Below are 25,812 nucleotides of genomic sequence, written 5' to 3'. Positions count from 1 at the left end.
TCAAATCTATTTTCGCCCCTTCCCCCCCAATTGTTTTAAAATAGCACAGAATTAGATTTAAATGTATTCTTTTGTGAATAGAACCGCGCCTGCGTGGATGCGTGCGGGCATATGCACTGAAAAAGTTCATTATCCTTATTCATTTCGGTGTGAAATGGTGTCTGGGCGTGAGGCGAGGTCTAGCATGTTCAAGAGTTACGATCAAGAAATAAAAACGCTATGAAAACTACTCTCTTGTTGCCATGGCAACGAATGTCTAATTGTATATCCAAGTTTTTAATATAATAACCTGTAGACTGGTTCTCTTCAAAGGACGGTGCTCTGTTCTCACACTTTGTCACAAGGAACAGCGTGGAATTCTCTGAAAATAATTTATTTTTAGTTGTTTTTTTTTCCTACGTCAGTGGATATATACCTATTACTTTATTTGACAGTCTCTCAAATGCAGTGCCTTTCTGACACTTTACGCTACGCGGCTGGAAAAAAAAAATGTCATATAATCTTCGCGTGTTACGCACGAGATATGTCGACCAACATCACTTGTCGTTCCGGTATGAATTTATTTAGAGTTTGTGACCAGTGACGTAAAAGTTTACCGCCACCTGTCAGCTGTAAAAACCGGCTATTTATTGCGATAAGGACTGAAATTCTACGTCACGATGGAAATGAAGACCGACGTGGGAGAAACTGAACTCGCCGCGTGATGAAGGTATCCACGGGGCTGAGACGTAGCGGGTTGCAGTGAGTTGTCGTCCAGAACCGTTCGGGTGTCTATAATGTCTAAAACGGGTGTTTTGATGTTTCAGGTGCAAGGAGCCGAGCCGGTACCTGGAAAATCTTCCAGCCACTGCCGTCGTCATCTGTTTTCACAATGAAGCATGGTCGGTGCTTCTCAGGACGGTACACTCGGTGATAGACCGTTCACCGCCCCACCTGCTCAAGGAAGTCATCCTTGTGGACGATTACTCCGACATGCGTAAGTCTCGTCTGACATTCGTTGACGCCGAAAAGGCTTTCGGCTGATATTGTCGTGACCTTGACATGTCCCGAAGTTGTCATAAATATGTTCACACAGATGCCTAGAGTTCGGTAGAAAAAAACGTTTGATCATTACCCGTTTTAATATTATTCTGCATTCGGCGCTGTTGTGTCGATAATCCAAATAACTCCATCGCTGTGCAAATAGTAACTTAGCATTTTCCAATCTTTGCCAGTTCGTTTTCCTTTTTTTTTTTTACTATGACTGTACTAATTCGTGCAAAACTAATGGTCAGGTCTCGTGAGTTCTTGATTTGTTTTTCACCTCGCTTGAGCTGATATGTAGTGACGATAGTGTCCCTGGGGGCGAAGGGTCATTACGGTTGACACATGGCGCTAATCTGCGATCTAAATTTGTTGTTCGCTACACATAAAATCGGTCGCTGCCAGCCAGCACAGACCAGGACAAGGCAGGACTTGAACATTCCGTCAATTGTTCACGTGTGTCGATGGCAATCTTATCTGTAAGTGCTGGGAAAAACTTCTGCCACCTAACCTTACCTTCGAAGCCCTTCGTTCATGTATGCTTGTGCGTCTTGGTAAGCTGACGGTCTTCAGTTAGTTATGAAATGTCCTGCCCCATAGAGAACCCACGTGTTCATTACAGTGTTCACAAAAAGCTCACCACGGAGCCTATCTTGAGCCAGATGAATCTAGATCACACGCCATTAATTTTTAATAAGATTCTGTTATCAGCCCATCAGTATCTTGGTCTTACCAGTGGTATTTTCCCTTCAGGGTGTCCTACCAAACTTTTGCAACCATTTTTCGGTTCACGAATTTTCTCGTGATTTATCACCAGTATTTCTGTTGAGGATCACCACCCTGTTATCAAACGACCCCCCCTCCTCAGGGCTAGTGACAGACGTATAGACATTGATTTTTGAACCACCCTGTACTCCCGGCACTGAACTCACGACATGCTGCTCTGTGAATCCTTACAGACGCTATCGGTACATTCCGGCCCAGTGGTCGCATCCTGACAACACACCACCCGTTGCTAGGAGACAGGTGTAGGGTAGAGTGGGGCGAATGCGCCACCTCGCCTTCATCTCCTGTCCATTCTTTTGTTGTTACACGGAGTAGCCACCGCGTTCTTAACCAATCAACCAAGTATCTGAGGAATCCCATGAAAAGCTGAAAGTGGTCCAGCTGGTCAAGGAAACCACTCTTAATTCACGGAACCCAACTCTCCATTACCGTGCATACAAAAGGACGCTTTGAAGCTTAATGTAGCTCTGCATGTTTGATGTTTCCGTGGAGATTATTTTAGATGGCTTACGTGCAAGACAGAACTATGTGTACTTGATTTTGATGTCACGTCTGATTTAATTCTTCTGTTGGGACGGGAGTGAGGGGGGGGGGGATACGTATATTATTACCTTTTCTTGAGTGTTTTCTTTTTAGATTTTTTTGGTACAGAAATTCCTTTGAGATACGTTATCATCGTTATTATGGTCATAATCTTAAATACGATTCTGCAGAACTGTGAGCAGTAAGTAGGAGAATAATGACGAACAGCCGCATTCTTAGAGTTTCGACACTAAATTTTTAGTCGGGGTTGCGCGGTCTGTGGGGATCCTTCGAAATTTACTGCTGGCTCCGAGTCCCAATTGCGGCAGCCATGTCTCTACTGAACCGTGGGCATCTAGAAAACGCGACACTTCGGTTTCACTTCTAGGTTGCGAAATTAACTGGAAGGAATCTTTTAAGGACATTTCCGTGGCGTATTTCGAGGTACTTTGCCGGCCTAGAGTACCTGAGGATAACCTCGATAAATTTCTTAGGATAATATGTCGGCAAAGCGGGACGCGAGGACGCAATCGTGCAGTATTCTGACCACGGTAATAAAAGTTCAGTTTCCATAGCAACAGAGAATTCATTAAGCAGTTGAATATCGATTGCTCGAGGAACACTATGGATTAGGTACTGTGTGGGGTTATAAACAGAATACAGACCAAGTTAAACACGCGCTTTTTGTTAATGAAAGGGCAGTGCACCCCCTTTAAGAGGCCGAAGGGGGTGGGAGGCGTGTGCCACCGGTTGCTAAGCCCCCCGCCCCCGCCCCCTTCCACTGTTTCGTGTAACATTCCAAAGCGTTCAGCGACGGTTGATCGGTTGCAACAAAGCACAATTCCTCGCCGTCAGCGCAGCCTTTGCGGTTTATACTAATTGTTCCACGTGTAACGGGTGTCCCACAAGTGCATCGAGTTTGGTAAAAGTGAAAATTCAACTTTGATTTGAGTTCACCTGCGTATGACTCGTTAGATTGATTGTTCACGTATTAAAAACAAAATGTATTTCGAAATTAGCTGCTGCATTATGTACCTCAGGGGCAAGGTTTGTCTCGGGTACTTAGAAGTAAATACCCTATAAATTGGTGAAGAGATGGGATAATAATAATAAGAAGAAGAAGAAGCTATATGCTCGGTTTTCTTCGTAGGATTTACAGATGGATTTGAATAGTGACCTCCTCTGTTCTTAATATTTCATACATTTTTGTTAAGATAAAGGGCAGGAGTTCCTGAATGGATAATACCACCACAACAAAACTTAATTCCCCCGCGATTCAAACATGTTTTCGAGACCTTGTGCCCTAATATAAGTGCTCAGCTTAGTTCTTAGAACTGTCGCTTAATGACCTCTGCCTCTGAAAGGTCACAGTCGATTGTCCGTGACATTTCTCTGAGGCCGCTGGCATTTGGGCGGCTCGATAATCCGACAGACATGACTGCAGGTCGAGCTAATGAAGTCATTAGACACAGGTGCCGCCCCTTGGAAGCGGTCGCCCGCCGTCTGACGATAACAACAGCAAACAACGTTTGGGATGTGCATGAACACGCTCTCTCCCACGAAATTATCTGGATTTCAGTTGCGTAGGACTCCCTGAATGGGGGATCAGACCATCGCATGGCCTCTGCCATCACAGGACAAAGATAAACAACCCGGATTTGAAGGGCGAGCTCAGTGGTTTAGGTTAGGTTACGTGTGACCGTGTCATTTGGATGTTGTTGATACATTTACATAATTACATAGGTAGGGAATAATAATAATAATAACAATAACTTTGTATGCCTACGGGATACCACGTGTTTAATTTACGGTCTGTAATTTCAGCTGCAAATCGTGTATCTTTAAATTATCCCGTGAGGTTTTTTTTTTCATTTCAATTTTCTTTGTATGTTCGAACGTTGTGTGGGAGCAAGCTTCTTTCTTTATGGGTCAGTGAATTTGAGTAAACTTGGTGGAAAACGTTGGGCGTTGCTTCAAAGCTAGACTTTTCCTCTAAGGGGCCATATTCGATTCGAGCTGCCAGTGGCGGTACCGGCAAGCCAGTGGCGAGGTAAAGACACCAAGATTCCTTGGTCGGTCCCGATCTCTTGCCCCGTGTAACTAACTACTTGCTTCACCGCGATCATGCCCTCATTGAATACCTAATTAGACACGTGTGTCCACTTTTCTTGTTTTGCATAAATAATCATGGTTGTTATTGTTATTCGTTACAGGTGTCAAAATTGAATGAATTTTTTTAAAAAAAAAACTACTTTTGGGGGTTGTTGCGTCGTGTGGTTTTGTAGAAGTTTGCCCACGTTTTGCAAGTGCTTCCCCACTTTCATCGTCCGGGCGATGATAGAGGTAAAAGGTACCTCTGAAACGTCGGTAAATTTCTACAAGGGTACACTACACAACATCCCAGAAGACAGCCATCTTAATACTCGCCGCGGTGAGAACCCGAAATTGCTCTAAATCAGTTTATTATTTCCTTAAGCATTACAGATCTGCATTATTTGCGATTTGTTACTTGTTATAAATGTACAGGTTGTTCAGAAAGTCTCTTTACAGTAGTTGTGTCATTTCAAGTTTACAACATGCAAATACTGACAATATGGGTATTTTTTTCAAGGTTTTGCGGCACTGATTCATGACAATTTGACTTGTTAAGAGGTGCTTACAAGTTGGAGGACGTAACTTGCAACACGTCTTATAAATAGATGTGAGCGTAAGAAAAGGTATTGTTTTCTACTGTGTACAAATTTTATGAACATACTGTACTGCACTGCACGTTCATTCACTCTGTAATTATCTATGTGCAATTTACTGTAGCGCTAAAATCTTTTTTTTCCGTTGTGTATTTAGATATCAGTTATGCTAGTCTAGGTCACCCGTTTGTCGAACATGTCCTGTATGTTCCCGTTGCGTATAACTTTCAGTCAAATGAACTGGACATTGTTTGCCAAGTGTTTAGCAAACAGCCAACAAGCCCACGTTACGGCCCTGTTGCTCTATTTCTCACCTTGATGCAATAGTGGGACATGTCTGAAACGTTGCCGATCCATTGGGTTGTCTGCTTATTCATACCGCGTGGCTCTGCGTCGTGGCGTTTAGGCAAGCCGTCAAGTACAGTCTGTTCCGAGCCAGTCTAATTCACTACACACCGTATAATCTCCTTGATTATAATATTCTTTACATGCACCCCCAGACATTCTCGTTGTCTCTTTCCAACTGCAGATGTTACAAAGGCTGTCAGGGATTTGGAAGTATTCTGGTGGACTGTCCGAAGGTAATGCCTCATAATTCGCTAGAGTGACTGAGAAAGAGCGTGAGAACTGATAGTTATCAGTTTCGGAACCGAAATTCGAACTGAGAAAATTTTGTGTGTGTGAGAATGCATTTATCCCACCTCTTAATAATCCTTTTAGTGATTCCAGTACAAAATTAGAAGAATTGTTTATCGAAAATGAGGTAGTTTCAAAAACTACTCGCAGGAGCTACCAGCGTTTTGAGTACTGGTCTGTCACAGGTGACGTCCTCTTCTGAGTTAAAATGTCTGTGAGTTTGACTTAAGGGCTTTGGTTTTTTCGGTGATGAACGTTCGGATTCCATAAGCCATCTAGTTAGTTAAGACTTCGAAGAAACGAGGAAAGTGGATGAAACTACTAAGCCTGCAAAGATTGAATTTAAAAGACGAGAATGAAACAGCCCAAAATATCATAAATGTGGGGTAAAAATTCTGAGAGTTTGTGTAGTTGACAGTGGTCCTTGGTGTTATGCAAGAACTTTCATGACCAACTGATTATTCGCGCGAAGGCTCTGTCTTAGATTTATTTAATTTTATCAACCAAACAATCTGGCTGTGTGTAATGTCTCGAAGGCTATGCTTTTTACACTCATCATCTTTGCTTCCTGTCTCTTTCACACATTTCAATCACACAGATGGGGTTTCCCCTTTCCTACAACTCAAAACGTAATCACAGGGCAGGATGGCGTCGTGGGGTAAATCGACCCCTTCAAACCATATTTCCGTTTTGGTGGCAGAGATGGATGCTCTGTGTGTACAGCTGGTTAAACTTCAACTCCATGTTGCCATAACAACCTCCACTGAATGACACTGATGCCAAGTTTCTCCTTAATTATTAGTTTATCGTAAAATGTTTGTAGACGCGTACATTGTCAGTAAATTAATATTCCTTTCCTTTTTTGAGTGTAAGTGATGGGGGAAATATATTTTACCGGTTGGCACCCATGTCACATTTTCAGTCTTTTATGGGCAGATCCTGAAGGAAGGGCACACGTGTGGGTGTACGAGTACTGAGTGATAACAGATTCGAACCCAGGACGGAGAGGAACTGTCTGTCGGAGGCTGGAGTGAACTGCAAAATTAGGAGATTCATAACTCGTGTTCTTCAACACATATTTACGCGGGAGATCATATGTGGAGAAGAGGATGGGCGGGACATGTAGAAACACTGTTGAGATGTGTAAAACAAAGAGACTATTTGAAATACCTAGTTGTAGATGGAAAGATAATGTTGAACTTTGTTAAAAGAAGTATCGCGTGACGGGATGGTCTGGATTTAACTCATGATAGGGCCCAGATGCGGGCTGTTATGAATACTACGACTTATTTTCGAGTTTCTTAAAATCTCTGAACTTCTTGAACAGATAAATAATATAAATATGGCTGTCTTCCGGTTTGTTGCGCCGTTTAGTCTGGTAGACGTTTCACAGGTCCTTGCTGCCAACATCATCAGGGTGGTGATGGAGGCAGCAAGGACCTCCGAAACGTCGGTCAGTATCGGCACAACGTCTCATATTCGTTGCCATGAGAACCCGAAATGTTGTTACCTATCTCCTGTGTTTGCAGCCCATACGAAGCGTCAGTTGGAAGACTACATGGTCATGTACCCCAAGGTGAAGATTGTCAGAGCCACGAAACGCGAGGGGCTCATTAGGGCGCGTCTGTTGGGTGCCAGGCACGCCACGGCGCCCGTTCTCACCTACCTCGACTCACACTGCGAGTGCACCACTGGTGAGTCACAGCCGATAAAACACTTTTTTTTTGTGAGTTCATTGATGGATCGATTGTGTAGGACACTGTATTACCGATTCAGTTGTCGATATTTGCGAAGAGATGTCTTTTCGATGTTGCTACTTGTTGCGTGTGTATAGAAAACGAGACTTGGGGTTTCAATCGATTAACGATGTCTATAGAAACGATACGAGGAGGGTTTTCACCGTATTTGTTGGAACGTGGTTCTTCTCTGATGGCTAATTGAGATCATCTTGAAAACCGTGCTCTTATTATAAGCAGTTGTTACTATGGTACTTCCTGGCAGCAGACAAACCGCCCCATTGGCACTGAAATGTGGGAAACAGTCGGAAGTGCCATGATTCGTCCCGTGCTGAAGAGAGAGTCGTGTGGTGATGTGCGGTACGCCGTGCTCTTTCGGCAACTTCTCCGCCACGTTTGTGATGCGTGTGCTCGAATCACAACTCCGCAGGCGCGGCGAATTGTCTGAAAATTCCTGCCAAAACGCTAAAAGACGCCGAGCTTACTCGGTGTGTGTAAACGGGACGGCCCGGAATTTTAAAAATGGTCGCTTCGAATAAGAAATTTTGTACGTTCGTAGATTGCGTCTCACATGAGGTTACAATTTATCTTTGTTTATTTCAGTCTGTTTATTTTAATGTATGTAGAAAAGTATTTTACGCCTGCATGTAATGTTATGTAGTTCTAATTACACAAACTGAATTACAATTAAATTGGACTGATTTTAGAAAAGCCACTAAATATCTGATTACAATCGCGTCAGCCATTTCGTAGACAAGATATTGTTTATTATATTCGAATAGGCAAAGAGATGCAGCGAAGTTCATAACCATTCTTCCATAGTAGCGACGCGAGCGTAAAATGACAGTCTTTTATTTTATTTGTGAAAACAAAAACACGCTCATCCTCGCGTAAAAACGAATTGGCAATACAATTTGGCATCAGAACGACTGGTTTCCGTCGTAAGTGTAGTCCCCTACCTACATGAATGTGAACTCCCTTTTGATTATCCTGCTAGCGTCTCCTGCCTTCTCAGGGTCGCTTTTATTCATTGCTATTCATGGGGCTTGACAGATCGTGGAGACTCCACCCCCCGAGAACCGAACAGTTCTTATTTTGCAGGTCACGAACGGAATTAATTTCACACGCACGTGTTAAACTTTCCTTAAGCGAAATGTCCGCTAATAGGTTACGGAAGGACACTGCCTACCGTCACGTCTTTCCTCCCTCTGTATATTTACTTTACCTTCTTTATTCATTCCCTGTCTCTCTGCCATTACCTCCTTTCTTGCTGTGTTTGATGTTTCTCTTTCTTTCTCGAGCTTTCTCCCCCCCCCCCCCCCCCACATCCTCTCTTTAATCTGAAAGCCTGTCTTTACTGCGTGTTGAGACCCTCTCACGTTTTTAAAACGCATTCACAGACTGTAACCCCTTGAAACCGAAGTTCGTCTTAATAACATTTAAGATTTCAGTCCGTACCGCGAAGAAAACACAGCACTTCACCATTACAAAGGCCAGTTGGTTAACCCTTTGAACCCGAAGCTCGTCTAAATAATATTTAAGATTTCAGTCCGTACCGCAAAGAAAACACAACACTTCACCATTACAAAGGCCAGTTGGTTAACCCTTTGAACCCGAAGCTCGTCTAAATAATATTTAAGATTTCAGTCCGTACCTCGAAGAAAACACAGCACTTCACCATTACAAAGGCCAGTTGGTTAACCCTTCGAAACCGAAGTTCGTCTTAATAACATTTAAGAATTCAGTCCGTACCGCGAAGAAAACACAACATTTAACCGTTACAAAGGTAAACTGGTTAATGCTGTTTAAGGAAATAATCGCTGTTCATTGTAAAATATTTTTAAAACACGCACAAAATGCAGAATTAACGATTGTTACAACAGGAAGTACCCTAGTCACAACTGGGCTTTAAGGAGCTGGGTCGCTGGACGAGTGTTCAACTCATCACAGCATAAAAAAAAAAGCAAAATAATTTCTTGTCACATTTAAATTTTGTTTTAATGGGAATTGTGAGACATCTGCCAACTTCTATAAGATATACAGTGTAACTTCTTAATCGTCAGCAAAATATTGTATGCCTTCCGTCAGTTTTGTCTCAATTTTGTGATAATTGAAACGTAAATTACAAATATACTCACTGTAATTATAGGAGCAGTGGGCATGTCATTTTCTCATTATTTAATCTTGCTAATGATTTTTGTTTCACAGAATTCAACAAAATGGCAGAAGTACTGGTTTTCATATTTAATCTGACAGGCGACAGCGCCTAGAATTTGAAATTTTGCTTTATGCCTGTCAATATGTCACTCCCGAAAAGTTTAATTGTTTTGTCAGTTATAGTGGCTCGTTGAACACTGCACTTGATGTGTTCCCAGGTACAGAGAGATGGGAAGATTAACCATCTTTCACCTGCCACGCAGATTTTTTTGCGAGACTGAAGAATGTCGTATCTGATGACAGACTTATGGAAGTTCCACCCAAGTCCTTCTTCCACTACTCAATACCTGACGGTGTTCATTTATGTAACATTCATCTTGCGAATTAATAATACCTTTATTTATTTAATACTTTTAAAACTTGAATCAACTACATTCATTATTCTCAATTTCTGATGAAGTGACTGAATCAAAATAAGGACTTACACAATTAAAGCGATAGGCCCGTTAATAATCGAGTGTCGCGCAGTCTCGTATGGCGACATAAACAGAAATTGGAAAATGTTTTAATTATGAAAACCCGTACCACTGCCCTATAAATAGTTTGACATTAATTTTACAAATGCTGTGTCCCGCTGCTTGGGATTATTCAAACGTAAATCTGTACGATGCTCTATTTTGTGTTTTTGCACTCTGTGTTTCCTTGTTTAACTACATTGTTTATGTTTGTATTTGTTGCCTTGTTTATTTGATCTGGTGTGAATTTGTTGGTGTAATAGCAAACATTTGTCTTTACCTACAACTCCACAGTGTTACAACCCATAAGAGCAACATTAGTATGCTTATGTTACTGAAAACATAAAATATGTACCCTTTTTGTAGCAAAACTTTTGACTGTGTCCGTAATCTGACTCGGGACTGACCCTGCAGTGACGACACTAAGCAAAATGCTGGCGGTGTGTGTGTGTGTTGTATTCCAGGGTGGCTTGAGCCCTTGCTTGATCGCATAGCACGTGATCCAACTACAGTCGTGTGTCCCGTGATAGACGTTATTGATGACACGTCCCTGGAGTACCACTGGAGAGACTCAGGAGGTGTGAATGTGGGCGGGTTCGACTGGAACCTGCAGGTACCCAAATTTGGTGCTCTATTTGTATTGTTAATTGGTTTACTTCTTTGGTGGTCATTATACTAAGGCCCTTTCTCTGTAAATTTTTCCCGAAAGCTTCAAGATCCCGACATTGCAGCCGCCTGTATATGATATACAAATAGTGAAATTCATTCGTTTGCTGCTTAAAATCAATAATTAATGATCTGCTATGCTAATAAAGTTTGGTTTAAGATGAGTACCAGTTAATAACTTCAAAGCAAGTCTGAATGCATCAAACGTAGCCAAAATGAGAAAGAAGGACCAAGAATAGGATAACACATTCTGAAGCACAGGATGCGCACTGTCACATTCCTTGAAAAATAAAGTCGAAGAGGAAATTAAAAACAGAGGAGGAGGAGGAGCAGTACAAGATTAAGAAGGAGGAGATGATGATAGCGAACATATTCTGATGGGAAGAAGGCATTAATTTAAAATGTGTTCCTCGCGGTGATTAACATGTCTGTTGTGGTGTTCTGGATTTTCGTGGTTAGCAGTGTTTTAGAGAAAAAAATTACCTCCATCTCCAATGTGAAATCACAATGAAAACTGAGGCAGTGTGTTTGTCCGAAGTGCTGTCAACCACTGACGTGACCACAATTTATTTTCATTTCGAATATGGATGAAGACATGACAGGTTAATATTAAAATCAATTTTGGGGGAAATTTGTTGATTGCGAGTTGGCAGGTCGATTGCGCTGGCTCAGGATCGTGCCCATTTAGTATTTGTCATTAGAAAACTGGTTAGTTAGTATTTCATCACTCGGTTTCTTGTTGCTGTCGTAACATTTATTTATTTACCTGCTCTCTTAGAACTGTTTTAAATTTATGTAAGACAATTAATTGTGACTTTTATTATCAAAAAGGCCATCTTCTGTAAGATGCAAAACATAATTTTATTCTGTGTTAAAGGACATCTATTTGGGCTCCACCATTTATCACATGCTTCACTAACAGTGCGTAATAATCTGCACCTCTGTAACTTGGTGTGAAACTTTGTTAAATTCTTGTCTTATTCGTGTTGTGGCCAGGATAAAGGGTAAAGGAATGTCCTGACTCATTTCTCACTGATGTTCAGGCGATGTTTCCTCCAAATGGAAGGGTTTTGTGACTTTTATTTTTGAGTGTCTGAACTGGTGCTCACTGTCAGGGTGTCATCACTGAATTGTCTCCCATCTTGAGTTCTTGTGGCTGTCATCACAGGATGGCTTCCACCATTGTTGGATCGCATTGCGAGAAATAGCACGACTATAGCGTGTCCAGACATTGACACCATAAGCGATGCGACTTTCGAATATATGGTAGACTTAACCGCTGTTGGAGGATTCAACTGGAACTTGCAGGTATGCGGTATAATGGTTACCATGGCGATTCATTGCCCAAAGTCCATGTAACTTTTAATGCACTTTTAATAGAGTTTTCCTGCTTTTCTACTGGCATTTGAAATGGTGACATGAGGGGTTGGATAAAAGTGCACCCCTCATAGGGGATAATGATATGGGGCCTGGTATTTTCTGTAATGATACAGAAAACTGCAAGTTTGATTAACTCTGATGGCAGATTAAAGGTCTGTGACCGTGATAAATTTACTAAACCTTAAAATAATGCAAAGTTATCTGTCGATATGTTGACAGTCAGTCACCTGAAGAAGGGCATACAAGAATCTTTGAAAAAATCATGTACGCGTCAGACAGTATTCAGTGTGTATTTTTAAAAACTATCCTAGAACATGACATGTCAAAGTTGATGGAAATTAACCTTTTTGTGTTGAAAAGTAACGCAGTACAGGTTTTGTAAAATTTCTTTATGAAGTTAGCTAAACGTGAGGACATCTTTACGGTAACTGAAGCAGGTCATCCTTGTCTCAAAATGTTGTGTTTTACATAAATTTAAATCATCAGGTTTTGAAGGACTTGTGGGTGGAAGACATGGATGTATGCACTTTAATTTGTATGAAAATTGTCTTCCCACAAAATGTGGCGTGTTTACTGTATACATATAAAGTTGGAAAAAGTACCACAAAAATCTGTGTTTGTGTGATTCTGAACACATTATGTTGTTTGTCTCTTGCTCTGTTAAACGGTGTTGTCCTGCCTACATATCTCGCTGTGCGTGTCAGTTTCTGTTGCTTCTGTTTCTGGTGTATTTATATTTAAATTGGCAAATTTATAAATGAAAACTGCGTTTCACCAATCCGAGCAGTTGGGACTATAAAAATTGTTATGACAGGATGGCTGGAGCCACTAATGGATCGCATTGCGAGAGATCCCACTACTGTCGTTTGTCCCATTATTGATACGATTGCAGACGACTCATTTGAGTACAGAGCGAATGGTTATCAGGTTGGGGGATTCGCCTGGAACTTACAGGTATGGAATCTTTTATGTAATAATTTCCGTGCTAAATTTTAGTTAGCAAATATGTCGTGTATTGTTCATTTATATTTTTGGTAACAACAGTTCTTTTAATGCTGAAATGTGAAATTTGCAGCAAGATATAAGAATATTTTACTTTCGCTGACAGTAACAAACATCACAGTTTTCCAGAGCAAGTGATCGGTGTTCGTAGCTATGAAAATGATAACAATTTATTTCATTTGTTTTATATTTTATAATTGTGTAATTATAAAAGAGAAGTAAACTGTTTGAAGAAAAGTGCTAAGGAGAATATCTTGGCCCAGGAGAGAATAATTGAGATGAGAACTGAGGAAATCATTTAAGTCAGGAGTTTCACGATTTTTAATAAATATGAATGAAATGTACAAAAAAAATGTGTAATGTGGGGGGGAGAGTAACAAGTTTCCCCAACATTATGTTTGTGAACTGTGATGTGACTAGTCCAAAAATTCTGAAATTTTTGAAAATTATATCCAGATGTATTCAGATAATGTTCTCATTCTGATGCTAATGGTATTTTCCAAATTGTTCTCAGGTGATTTTTCTGACACTGATGTTGTCAGTACAGTAATTCCTTCGTATCCAAAACTGTGTTCAGATATTTGCTGTCATTCTGAAGTTGATGGTGCTACATTTCCCTTGTATCCAAGCTGTGCTCAGATAATTTTTCTGACTGTTGTTGATGTTACAATGACACTGTCCTCATTATATAATACAGTTCAACTGGCATGCAGTCCCAGAGCGAGAACGTAAGAAGCACAAGAACTCTGCAGAACCAGTCTGGAGTCCCACGATGGCTGGAGGACTGTTCAGCATTGACAAGGCTTTCTTTGAGAAGCTCGGCACATATGACAGTGGGTTCGACATTTGGGGAGGTGAAAACTTGGAGTTGTCTTTCAAGGTATCACAGATGATCATCTATTATGAAAGCTAAGGGTAAAGTAGTGCCAGTGCTTCTGAATTGTATCGTGGGGATTTACAGAGGATCTGCTCCACTTATTCATGACCTTGCCAAAGGATGGAAATAAGAGGTCAGTTTTAAACCAAGGAAAGCGTCTGGAGTTGAGGTGTCTCTAGCAGTGAAAATGTTGATTGTAGTCTAGTAAATTGTGATGTTATGCAATCTCACACATGGTTACCAACATTTTTTAAGAACAGGGTTGAGGGAACCCTTAAGAGGGGGTTATACGTTCTTCAAAAATTTTGGAAACTACTTCCGAGATTGCATCTTATCATGATCCAGAAGACCACCACTGACATTTTCACTTTGTGGTTCCTATGGACAGGAGACTTGATAGGTCTTAGACTCAGTCTGAATACAATGGTAAAGAGAAAATTCTGAAACCTATCTTTCCAATCATTTTATTGACTGAGCAGTCTTAATTTGTCATATCTTGACAGTGTGCAAGTATGAAAATATCCCAAATTGCACAAAAGAGAAATAAAGAAGGTATCAGAACATGGGTCCAGTGTCACAATTAGAAAAGATGTTGCAAGATAAATTACGTGCACTAAAATTTTGAAGTGATAATTGTCATAGTCATTGGAATTTAAATTATAATGCATTGTATGCATTTATCACAGCTTTTAAGAACATTATCTCAACATTTCAATGTTTTCCTCTGTCTTATTTGAACAGACGTGGATGTGTGGTGGCACATTGGAGATTGTCCCATGTTCTCATGTAGGGCACATCTTCAGGAAGCGGTCTCCCTACAAGTGGCGATCTGGTGTTAATGTACTTAAGAGGAATTCTGTAAGGCTGGCAGAAGTATGGCTGGATGATTATGCAAAATACTATTACCAGCGCATTGGTAATGATCTGGTAAGTAGAACATGAGCTCTTTACTTGGAAGATCCACAGTTTCATACCAGCATTGGTTTTTGTGTTAGAGCACTTGGGATATTTTCCCATCGAACTATGACATAAATTGCCTAAATTAATTTATATTTTATTAATAGTTTAGATTTGTCTAAGAAATTATTCTTGTTTTCTCTACTTGCCTTGAAAATTTTTGTTTTGTCTTATGATCTTTAAATATTGGTCAATATATGTGAAGTCTGATCAGACACTTGTGATACAAGCATTTTCTTTGGTCAACTTATTAATTAAACATTTCTTATAATGCCTTTCGTAGAGAATTCAGGTTGATTATACTCTGTCTCTAAAAACCCTGTGTTTTTGTGAATTTTAAAATTTTATGTGACAATGTATATTGACGCTGAATTTGGTGTACTTAAGAACCTAGTCAGGCTAATTAAAACATGTTTAAGTGAAACCTCTAGCAAAATTATAAGGGTGTTTATATCAAGGAGAATGAGGCGGGCGGGACATGCAGCATGCATGGGGGAGGGGAGGGGAGGGGAGGGATATTTACAAGGTATTGGTTGGGAGGTCTGAAGGGAGGAGACCACTGGGAAGACCTAGGCATAGGTGGGAGGATAACATTAAGATTGACCTTAGGGAGATAGGAATGGACAAAGAATTTCCTGCACCATACAGTGAGTGAGCGAGTGTATCTCGACTGCCATATTGTGTTGGTATGTTGGTATTTGCTTCAAATATTTTATAACATTCCCACAGGGAGACTTTGGTGATGTGTCATCTCGTAGGGAGCTGAGGGAGAAGCTTGGATGCAAGTCATTCAAGTGGTACCTTGATAACATCTACCCAGAACTCTTTATCCCAGGAGAAGCAGTTGCATATGGCGAGGTCAGTGTTGCCATCTGTACATCTTTCATTAGTAATATATACCATAAGGGGTTTCCATGATGATACCTCTGTGGCCATAGTCTTATTTCATTCTCTAATATCAACTCAAGTCTTCAGTTAAGTTAGTGTTTTGCTGATACTGAAAAATGACGAAATGGGTACATACATAATTCATCAAACACTTATTAAAATAGCCATTCATTCAAAGTTGTTTTCATGTGGGTGTGTTTTGGAGGGGGGGGGGGGTGCATTGGTGTTTCAATCCCAGTAGTTTATGAATATTTTTCAGCATGTTTTAATTCAACAACAGTGAAAAGTTTAAGTAACATGAGAGATAAGTAAACACTGAAATGCAACTAGAGTAAATGTATTGTTTTCTTGTGAGTGCATCTGTTTGTGTGTGTGTGTGTGTACTGATGGAATTGGCTGTGATGAATCAGGTTCGAAACCTTGGACTGGAAGGCAAGACATGTCTAGATTCTCCTGCTCGTAAAGCCGACCTGCACAAGGCAGCTGGTCTGTACCCCTGCCACAATCAGGGTGGGAATCAGGTGCGTAGCTTCTGTTTACAGGTAGCAGCGGTCGACAGCAGAGCATACTTCAGACCGTCATTCTTGTTACCTTTCCTGTGCTGACATCTGAATGCGAACCTTTTTTCCACAGATTCCTGTACAAGCAACATGCATGTAATTATTTTAAATTTATAATTAATCTCAGGATACATTACATTTTAATTTGTAAGTATTCCACTTATAATTCTCCTCAAATCTAATTACTTGTATACATTTTATTTACAGGAAGACACCATCTTCACCTTTCAATTAGGTAGCTGTTTTTTTCATCTCCATTCTTTCTTTCAGTGTAAATGGATTGCATGAGGATCTTTTGTCACGCGGTACAATTTGCACATTAAAAGTCTAGTAATTTTTATGGACTCTTGGAAGAAGGGGCGTCATTCTTTGTTAGCTGGGAAAGGAAACACGTAACAATTAAGCGTAGTTCTTCTAATTTGTGTACTGTATTGAAGGTGTTTGATTAAATGTTGATGTTGTTATCACCAACATTAGATTCATAATGAATGGTCAGGGCAGTGCGTGGACTCCGCTTGCAAGCCTGATGATATGCACAAGCCAGTGGGACTGTGGCCATGCCATATGCAGGGTGGCAACCAGGTATGTGGCCACATTATGACTGTTGTGTAACCCGCGTATAGATTACATCTCACTCTCTTCTTCGTTGGTGTTACTAAATGTTCAGTGACTTCATTGATAGACTGAAAAGTTAGTGCTAATATCTGCTACTGAATTTTGCTTTTTGTGCAATTAAACTTACCTCATATAGAAATAATACATCATGATCTGGTAACAAGAAAGAATTACTGGAACATGTACATAAGAATTTCTATGAGATCTTTTACAGTATAAGTACCACTGGATATAAAAGTTAAAATGGTGAGATCACGTTTCTTAAGACTAATATTATAAAATAATAGCAGTACAATTGATTATTTCTTACTTAATATCAGTGAATATTTATTATGTATAATGAATAAATTTAATTTATCAGCATCTCTGAATCTCAGATGATTAGCAACTAAGGAAAGATTTTTTTTAAAAATTCAAAATGCTGCTCTTGTCGCATTTTCTGAAATGAATTTTAGAGGGCCGAGTTTTATTCCGATCTATTCAGACACACGAATATAATCTGTTGTCTATATCTTACATTTCTTGTGTCCATTCTTCTTGCTTGTAGGTTGTGGGGCTCAAATAACAAGTACTTGTACTAATTTTGATGTTTCATTCAAGCTGCTAAATATTTTGGTTTTACTGTGTTTTTTTAATTACCTTATCTAATATTAAGGTTCTCACTTTGTGGCTTTCTTCTTCACTGTAAGCAGATTAAACATGTTCAAAAACTTAAATTCAATCCACATAATACAGTCTATCATCATAATCATGACTTTCTGTTTCCTGATCCTTAGAATAAAAATAAAAGTGACAAAACTTTGTGATTATGCATTCTTATTTATACTAGATGAATCGGCCTTTGCTACACGCTCCGTAATACGCTGTCCTACGATTATGAACATTCTGTTGTTTTTTGACATACAGTTGCAATTGGGTACACTTAATTTACATTTATGAACATCTTCCAAATGCTTATTAAAACTTGGTAATGAACAGTGAAAGTGTATTAAAAGAATGTTAGCATTTTAGTATGTAAAATTTTTGTTTGTAAATTTGACAAGTCGTGTGATATTTTGTGTAATTAATCCGTGTGCTCCTTGTTTCAGCATGGACTGAAGTATGCTCTGTTGGTAACACCATACTAATATGGGAAGGTTAACGCTTCACTTCATACCTCCACAACATCATACCACATCAGAAATACGCATCTAAATTATTTTATTATTGTAAATTAACAATCATACACGTAGAACATCTTCTGGTAGATTATTAAATGATTTCTGCTCTCTGTTTTTGTTGTACTTATAAATTATGAAGTAATACAAATCTTGTTTTTCATCATCAGAACTTATTTCCAATGTCACTCTTTCATACATATATGAATTTTAGATTCGATTAATATAACTTTCGTGGAGGTATGATGGGTAAAATGTTGCATGTGTCAGCCATTTTATATGTGTACTTGTAACTCAAATTTTTTATATGTGACACTATTTTCATCTTCAGTGTTCCATTCTCAACTAACAATTCTTCTTTAATTTATCCTTCACCAAATTCTAAATTCTCTTCTTGTAACATTTTAATAACATGTTTCATTTAAAGATTCTGTCTTTCAAAATGTGCACCTGTTCACAATAAATTAGTTAATAGGGAAGATAATTTTTCGATATGTCTGTAGCCATCAGTGGAATTTATAATGAGATTTTCTTCGTGTTATAAACGTTAATAATCTCTGTGGTTTCATGTTCTTCTGCACAGACTTGTCCTCATCCAGAGGAACACATTTTCTTGGATCCTCATTTACTAATAACTTTCTGTGTCAATAGTATGAAATGCATTTTTATTATGGCATGTGCCAAGTTGAAACAAAAGGAAGATTTGTGTACCAAGTAAGGTCGTTGAGTGAGAAAGACTTGCAGTTAAAATTGCCATTTGTTTATGTGCGTTCGTGGATATGATGATTTACTGTGGTGGGTTTCAGTACTGGATGATGAGCAAAGCAGGTGAAATCAGAAGAGATGAGACATGCCTGGACTATGCTGGTCAGGATGTTATCTTGTATCCCTGCCATGGCTCCAAGGGAAACCAGTACTGGCATTACAATCCTGAAGTAAGTACTGAGATTCTGGTTGATTTACAGAATCTGCCCCATAACAAATATAATGACTTCAGATTTTAGGTTTTCATTGAGGTAATTATGTTGAGCATGGTCTTATGCACATTGATGCCACTTACTAGATTATATGGCATCACAAGACCCAATGAAGGGTCTGAAATGTTTGTATGGTGACCAACTTTTGAAAAGATTGCAACTGTTATTCAGTTAATTTGTTTTGAAATGAACAATAACAATATGGACACTAAATAATTGTCATACCAAAATATTTGGTGTGATAATTACTGATGAATCGTTGTAACTTGGCACATGAAATTTTTGCGGTGACATTTTAAATGTGCATACTAAATTAAACACTGAATTGTTTATTGGTCAGAACTGTGACCACTTGGATTTGATTCTTAGCCCATAGCTGAGCTATCACTACCAGTGTAATCACTTTCATGTTTGTCCATTTTTGAATCCGATTTTGTTTCTCTAAAGTGATTTTAACAAATTACTTATATTTTGTGGACACCATGATACAACAGATTATGGAAACAGATACAAATGCTTAATTTAAACTCTTCTTAAAAGATGGGAAAATGCATAAAGATGAACATAGAAAACTTTTTACTAAATGCAGTCCATACAGTAAGACAATAGAATCTGAATCAATTCTACCGAACCGCATCAAAGTACAAGCACATGGTAAATGCAGTAGAGAGGATATACTTGTTAAGATGTTTAACGGAACGCTTGTTGTTGTGTGATGCAGACACGTCTGATACAGCACGGCAGCAGCAAGAAGTGCCTAGCGATCAGCTCCAATAAGCAGAAGCTCCTGATGGAGGAGTGTGACAACAGCAACCAACAGCAGCAGTGGAAGTTCCAGAACTACAATCCGTCCAAACTGTAGACCCAGTGAGCATTCAATTTGTTTAGGACTGATCTTGGAAGATTGCGTAGTAACTTCAAGTCAACAATTTTTCTGTTTGATAGATATGAAATGCCCCAAGTTAGTCGTTGTCATTCCAGCTTGGTAATCTTGCACTTGCTCTGTCTGCCGAATCTCATAGTCTTTCCTTTCTTCTCTTCCATTTCCTTACAGTTCCTATCTTGCTCCTCCTGCCTTCGTCCTTCTCTATCTGTTTCTCGCTCCTCCTCTGTGTGATCTCCAGTTTCTCTTCCTCTCCATTTTATCAATTTTCTCCACTCTTTCTACTTCTATTCCTACTTCAGATATTTATTCTTTTTCTCTTTGTATGTCTGTCTTCTTCTGTACCTCTCCATGTTTCTTCCATGAACACTTCCTTAAATTTTTCTTACCTTTCCTTTGTTTGCTATCACCTTGCTTTATATTTGTGAGGTCACAGGTTCAGACCTCAGTGCAGAAACTGCCTTTTATGACCAAGGTTTCTTGTGGTTTTCTTCAGTCCTTCCTAGCAAATACCGGGATAGTACCTTAAATTAGAGTATGGCTACTTCTTTCAATATCCTTTCCAATTCATTGTTTATCCTTTAATTTAACATCATATAGTCTGATTCACTGACATTGTCATTAAATACACCACAAATTGAAAAACAAAATATTAATTTTCCTCTGTCTCCTCCTCTCGTCCTCCCAATTTTGTGTTGATGGATGCAGCCAAGTAGGTAAAGATGCAAATTATCGAACAGTGAGAGGCCAGTGGTTCATTCTCATGCAATTGCTTTGTGATAGCCCAGGATGTGGAGCAGCTAGTTGTTTATACACGCTCGTGTCTTACTTAGCAATGGGCACAGACATGTTATGTTAACTGTGTACTTGTGTTTCAGCCAGCTGATGGTATCAGCTCATATCATTTGAAGTTTTGTGCCATCAGTTTAGTTCCTGGCTGAAGAGTCGTCTGTCAGCAAGGTAACTGAACAATTCTGCTCCAGTCAGTGCCAATCGTTTAGCCCCTTGAAGACAGAAGCTGTCATCTGACGACTCATCGCAAGCCGCAGTTATATTCACGTCAGAACAGTGTTGCCAAGTGGTGCATCAATAATAAGAAACTGTTTCTCAGTGAATGACACCAGGAAGTTTGATTTGACAACTGTGTTATCTAGGAATGGTTGTCCATTTACAAAATCATTGCTCATAATATTAAAATTGAACTTGGAAGAAATGAATATGTCTTTGCCAAGAACATTGTACAGGAACTGAGATTCAGTGGATTCAAATTCTTAAGCAAATGGTGGGACCCGATTCAACATTCTAAATCAGTTCACATAAAACTGTGTGTGGGTTTGGTCTTGCCTCGTCCTGATATTTTGTCTTTCACTGTGCACAGAGCATGAGTTAATATACAGTTGTCACAGAAATTTCTACAATCTGGAACATTGATAGTGACACTCTATCCATGAAATGTTGACTTTTTATTTAGACTTGTGAAGTTACTTAATAGTCTTCTCGTGTTTGAGAAAGTCAGTGTTGTTGACATTTTTCTAGAATTCAATACAAATAATCCTCTTGAACTTATAAAAATGGCCTAAGGCATTCAAAGGATTGGAAATTTCAGATTTCAAGGTATTACGGGTCCCATACGAGGATGGTTTTCTAGGTGCTGAATGTGAAAGATGCTGTTGGCCAGCTGATATTCTTATTAATGGAAGATGTATTCAGATTAGGATGCTGTAAACAGTGTTATTTATTATTAACAGGTGGATGAATTGATGAAAGTGAAGATGGCAGTGGTTTTTCCACCCAACATATCATAGTGCATGAGAAGATCTGTGATTATGTGACAAAAAACAGAAACAGTGCAGTTGTATATCTTCATTTGTTACAATTGGTGATGGTTGGTTTGTTGCGGAGTGTGTGGGAACATATCAAGAAGAGAAAATGTGTATACGGATGCCAGAAACAGACAGTGGAATAGTCTTTATAAAAGAGAATCTAATTATGCACCTTAAACACTGCTACCACCTCTAAAATTATCCCTGTTACTGGCATTTAAAATATAATTTTTTTGGGTGGTTCATATCATTCCTATTTTTACACAGATGCATGAGGAAGAGCGTAGTATTACACAGATACATATCAGTGAGTTCAGAAAGAAAGAAACAAAGCAGTTACACTCACTTTTCATGAATTTGCTTTAGTAATGTTTTCAGACCCCTCTTTCTTGCTTCAACTGGTGATGAAAGACATATGTATCAGATTTGAGGTTTTCACCACATAATTTGCTGAGAATGACTCCGTAGATGGTTACCTACAGCCATCTTCAGGGAACTCCTACCCAGAAGATGGAGGCAGTAGGTTCTTCCAAACCATTGGTGACCACCGACAAAAATACAGTGTCATGACACAAACATATGATCTGTAATAGAAGTATGTCAGTATTTTTGTTTCTGTCAGAATTTTGGACATGATTATTATCTTCAGAGTTGACTTTGTAGTCAGCACATTAATTTTATGGGTTATTCATGTCGGTCTAGGATGTAAAATTTGATGTTTACTCCCACAATTCATAACCACCAAAACTTGTATTCTGATCAAGGTTATATGTGTAAGGGTGATGCTTTGGTCTCAGGTTGTCTGTAGTGACATAAAAAATTGTGTTGGTCTCACATTTACTATAATGTCAGTCTGTGCTCACATCTTTGATGCTAGGAGATGAAAGGATTTTTTGTAGCAGGCGTTATGTAGTAACTTATTACAAGGCAAAACATTTATCTTTCAAATGTAAATCAAAATAAGGAAAACATATTATATCAGAAAAATCATTACTTTATATTGCGACATTTATGCTTTAGGACATTAATTTGAACTCACAAATACAATTCTCCATTTTATATGCATCAAATTAAAAATTAATTTATTTTTCTAGATATATACTCTCTGTTGGTATCACCACTATGGCACTGCCTGAGTTTGACTGGATAACTGTGCTTTGGCGCCTGCTAATTCTGTCTAGATTTGTTTCCCTTCAGCATTTTCAGAACATTTTTTATTTTCTGTTCAGTAAACTGAGGGTCTGTAGGACTTCTGGTTATCATGGCAGTGTGAAGAAACATAGTGGTCATCTGGATTATTACAGCATGTAGTATTTTGGTTATATACCAACATTTTGGAATGAGGTGGGTAGCTCAGTCAGTGTGGTGACTGACTAAGGATTGGATGACTGGGTTTCATCCCTGACTGGGGAAGTGGATTTTTCCTCTAGCCTCTGCATCCAGACTGGCTCTAGGGACCACCCAGCCTAATATACATTGGGTATCAGGGCCCTTTCCTAGTGGTAAAGTGTGGCTGGGGCATGACCCCTATCTAGTGTCAAAGTTAAGAATGAGTAGGAGCTATACTCCCTCTCCCCCCAAGCAAGTGCCTACATGGCATATAGTGGGACAGCTTTTACCAACATCTTGAGCCCTCCAGATATTGGCATATAATCCACAAGATCTCCATCTACAGGTCGAAGACAAGGGCAAAAATGCAAGACTTGATACAGAATTGTTGAACGGATTATAAATGTGATCAGATCTTGAAACTAATATTTAACTTATTTTAGTTCCAAGTTGTCAGAACACATGGAGTCATAAATTTTACTATTTAGTTTTCATTTTTATTACTTACATTCCTCCATTTTAGAATGAGGGAAGAAGTCTGTGTTCTGAAGGGGGAAAATATTAAAGACCCATGCATCTGTAAATAATGCATATGCTTGTCGCTGAATTTGTTGATCATTCATAATACCACTGTATTCAGTATTGTACATTATCCATTTTAACACGTGTTGATTCAAGCAACACTTGTACGCTGAGTAAATATAGACTAAAATATAATTTCAGAAAACATCAGGATTAATCCCCCCCCCCCCCCCCCCCATAAGACTGATAAATGAAGAACACATGAAAATAGTGAACTAGCTAGAAGATATGTTACAGTTGCTGTATTGTTCATTGCCATAATGTACTGCAGTTTTGTACTACCTGCACGACAGAAACTGTTTGTCAAATCAAATCAGATTAATTTGTTGTTTAAAAGTGTCTGTTACGTATATTATCTTGTCAGATTTCAGGATATAATCCTTGTAATTAATTATGCTTTTTATGGCCTGTTCTTTTCCAGAATTGAAAATTTTGCACAAATGGACACATTTACTGAATTTGACTTATTCTCTGATGGTATATGTCACCTTCAAGCTCAAAGGTATACATTCCATTAGTTTGGATACAGCATCCTTCAGTATCCAAAACTAAAAACATTCCATTATGAAGAATAAGTAATTTATTACTCAAAGGTGTAAGTATGTTAGGTTGACAGATCAACACATAACAGGATGCATTCCTTAAAACTCATTGATGGGTGTATGTTATTATATGTTACATTGATTTCATAAGGATGACATTTCTTGTTGCCCAATTTATATTATATTATATTCAAGAAAAATAAAAGATATGAACATAGGAAGGGCATACAAAATTATGTATTTAGGCATCGTCAGATAATAAATGGGATAGCCCATCACAGTCAGTGATCCTCTTCAAACAATTTTATTTGCATGAAAATGGTCTGTGAATAATAATTGCCCTTTTTAATTAGAAAGTAGGGTGATTCCTATGTAATATTAAGTTTATTTAATTGTATTTTCTTTTATTTTGCTCACTTAACATATAAATAGTTCTATTACTCTGTAATGTTAAAACAGATATTAAAAGAAATATATGGCCTGGATTCTTCAATAATAAATTCAATTATTTTGTTATAAATATAATAAGTGAAAATTATTTAATTGGTAAAATATAAACTCCATGTCTCAATTCAATATTAAAATATCTGAAATTATAAAATGCATTAATTGTTTTTTTGTTCCAGTTATAATGTGTGTATTGTGTATTGGAATTTTCTTCAGGTTTTTGTAACCCTTCCACTGTCACGATGCATTTCTGCATCTTGTGTCTTTCATGTTATGTGTAGGTGATTGCCATTCTGATTAAAACATTTTCAGGCCTTTGCCCAAGGCACATAACATAATTCAGTTCTTTTAACATCTTTTAGCTGCATTTTAGAATATTGGTTTGAAGTATTTTTAGAAGATATTGTTTATGTTTCAAGAAACTTCATAATGTATGCCTGGAATTGTTATTTTCTACGTATCTGTAGGAATTGCTCAAGAAACTGAAGGTTAATCAATTTTATTTTTCCCATAAACCCTTTGAAACATAATGCTGAGTTGCAACGTGAAAGTGAAAGGGTGAGACATACTAATTTTTTAATGAATATGCCAAACTCTTATTTCTGTTCTGTTTTATAATACGAGAACAGCAATGTGAAGGATTAGTATTTCTCATATATTTGGTCAGTTTTAGCCATTGTCATTTTAGTTGACTGCAGAACACTGTTATTTCTGGCCGTGGGTATACATTTCATTGGTATAAAAGAAAGTGGACTGTGCCTTATTTGATGTAGTAGTAATAAGCATAATGATTGCAGTATCTATGTACAATAAAAGAAATGTTGTGTGTCAGGAATTGTGTCACTTTATTTACAAAATATGTTTCAGACTTGGCAGTCCTTCAGAATCTGTCATATTAAGCTACTAGATTCCACTGTAGTGGATCAGATCTGGTTATACATTTTTTTAATTGTGTGTACATTTAATGCCACAAATGGATGAAATCCCATATTAATCTGGAGTTGCCATCTGCCAACCAGCATGCTGACTATTGTTCTTCCATAGGATAACACAATCCACCAAGTA

The 25,812-nt window shown here is 38.6% G+C and overlaps 1 protein-coding gene across 6 annotated transcripts in view; it reads left to right on the top strand.

Annotated features, from left to right (window-relative positions):
- The window catches only part of Pgant9 (polypeptide N-acetylgalactosaminyltransferase 9), a 170,525-nt gene extending 144,943 nt beyond the window's left edge, over nucleotides 1-25,582 (top strand). For 3 of the 6 annotated variants that reach the window (XM_087356334.1, XM_022069401.2, XM_087356336.1), the window contains 10 exons: nucleotides 807-976; nucleotides 7,184-7,348; nucleotides 10,527-10,675; nucleotides 13,808-13,990; nucleotides 14,729-14,914; nucleotides 15,674-15,802; nucleotides 16,243-16,353; nucleotides 18,971-19,099; nucleotides 19,863-20,008; nucleotides 20,903-25,582. In XM_087356334.1, coding sequence (XP_087212460.1) covers nucleotides 807-976; nucleotides 7,184-7,348; nucleotides 10,527-10,675; nucleotides 13,808-13,990; nucleotides 14,729-14,914; nucleotides 15,674-15,802; nucleotides 16,243-16,353; nucleotides 18,971-19,099; nucleotides 19,863-20,003 — 1,363 coding nt within the window. In that variant the 3' untranslated portion in view covers nucleotides 20,004-20,008; nucleotides 20,903-25,582. Of the gene's footprint in view, nucleotides 1-806; nucleotides 977-7,183; nucleotides 7,349-10,526; nucleotides 10,676-12,922; nucleotides 13,063-13,807; nucleotides 13,991-14,728; nucleotides 14,915-15,673; nucleotides 15,803-16,242; nucleotides 16,354-16,869; nucleotides 16,975-18,970; nucleotides 19,100-19,862; nucleotides 20,009-20,902 lie in introns of all 6 variants that reach the window. The other 3 variants (XM_022069421.2, XM_087356337.1, XM_087356335.1) reach the window with 3 other exon arrangements.
- The last annotated feature ends 230 nt before the right edge of the window (nucleotides 25,583-25,812 follow it).

Source organism: Zootermopsis nevadensis, unplaced genomic scaffold (assembly GCF_977971745.1).
Source record: "Zootermopsis nevadensis isolate Lab colony 2312 unplaced genomic scaffold, Znev_1.0 Znev_ptg000027l, whole genome shotgun sequence".
Classification (NCBI taxonomy): Eukaryota; Metazoa; Arthropoda; class Insecta; order Blattodea; family Termopsidae; genus Zootermopsis; species Zootermopsis nevadensis.
The sequence above is the reverse complement of the archived record's forward strand: the minus strand, read 5'-3'. Positions and strand labels throughout refer to the sequence as shown.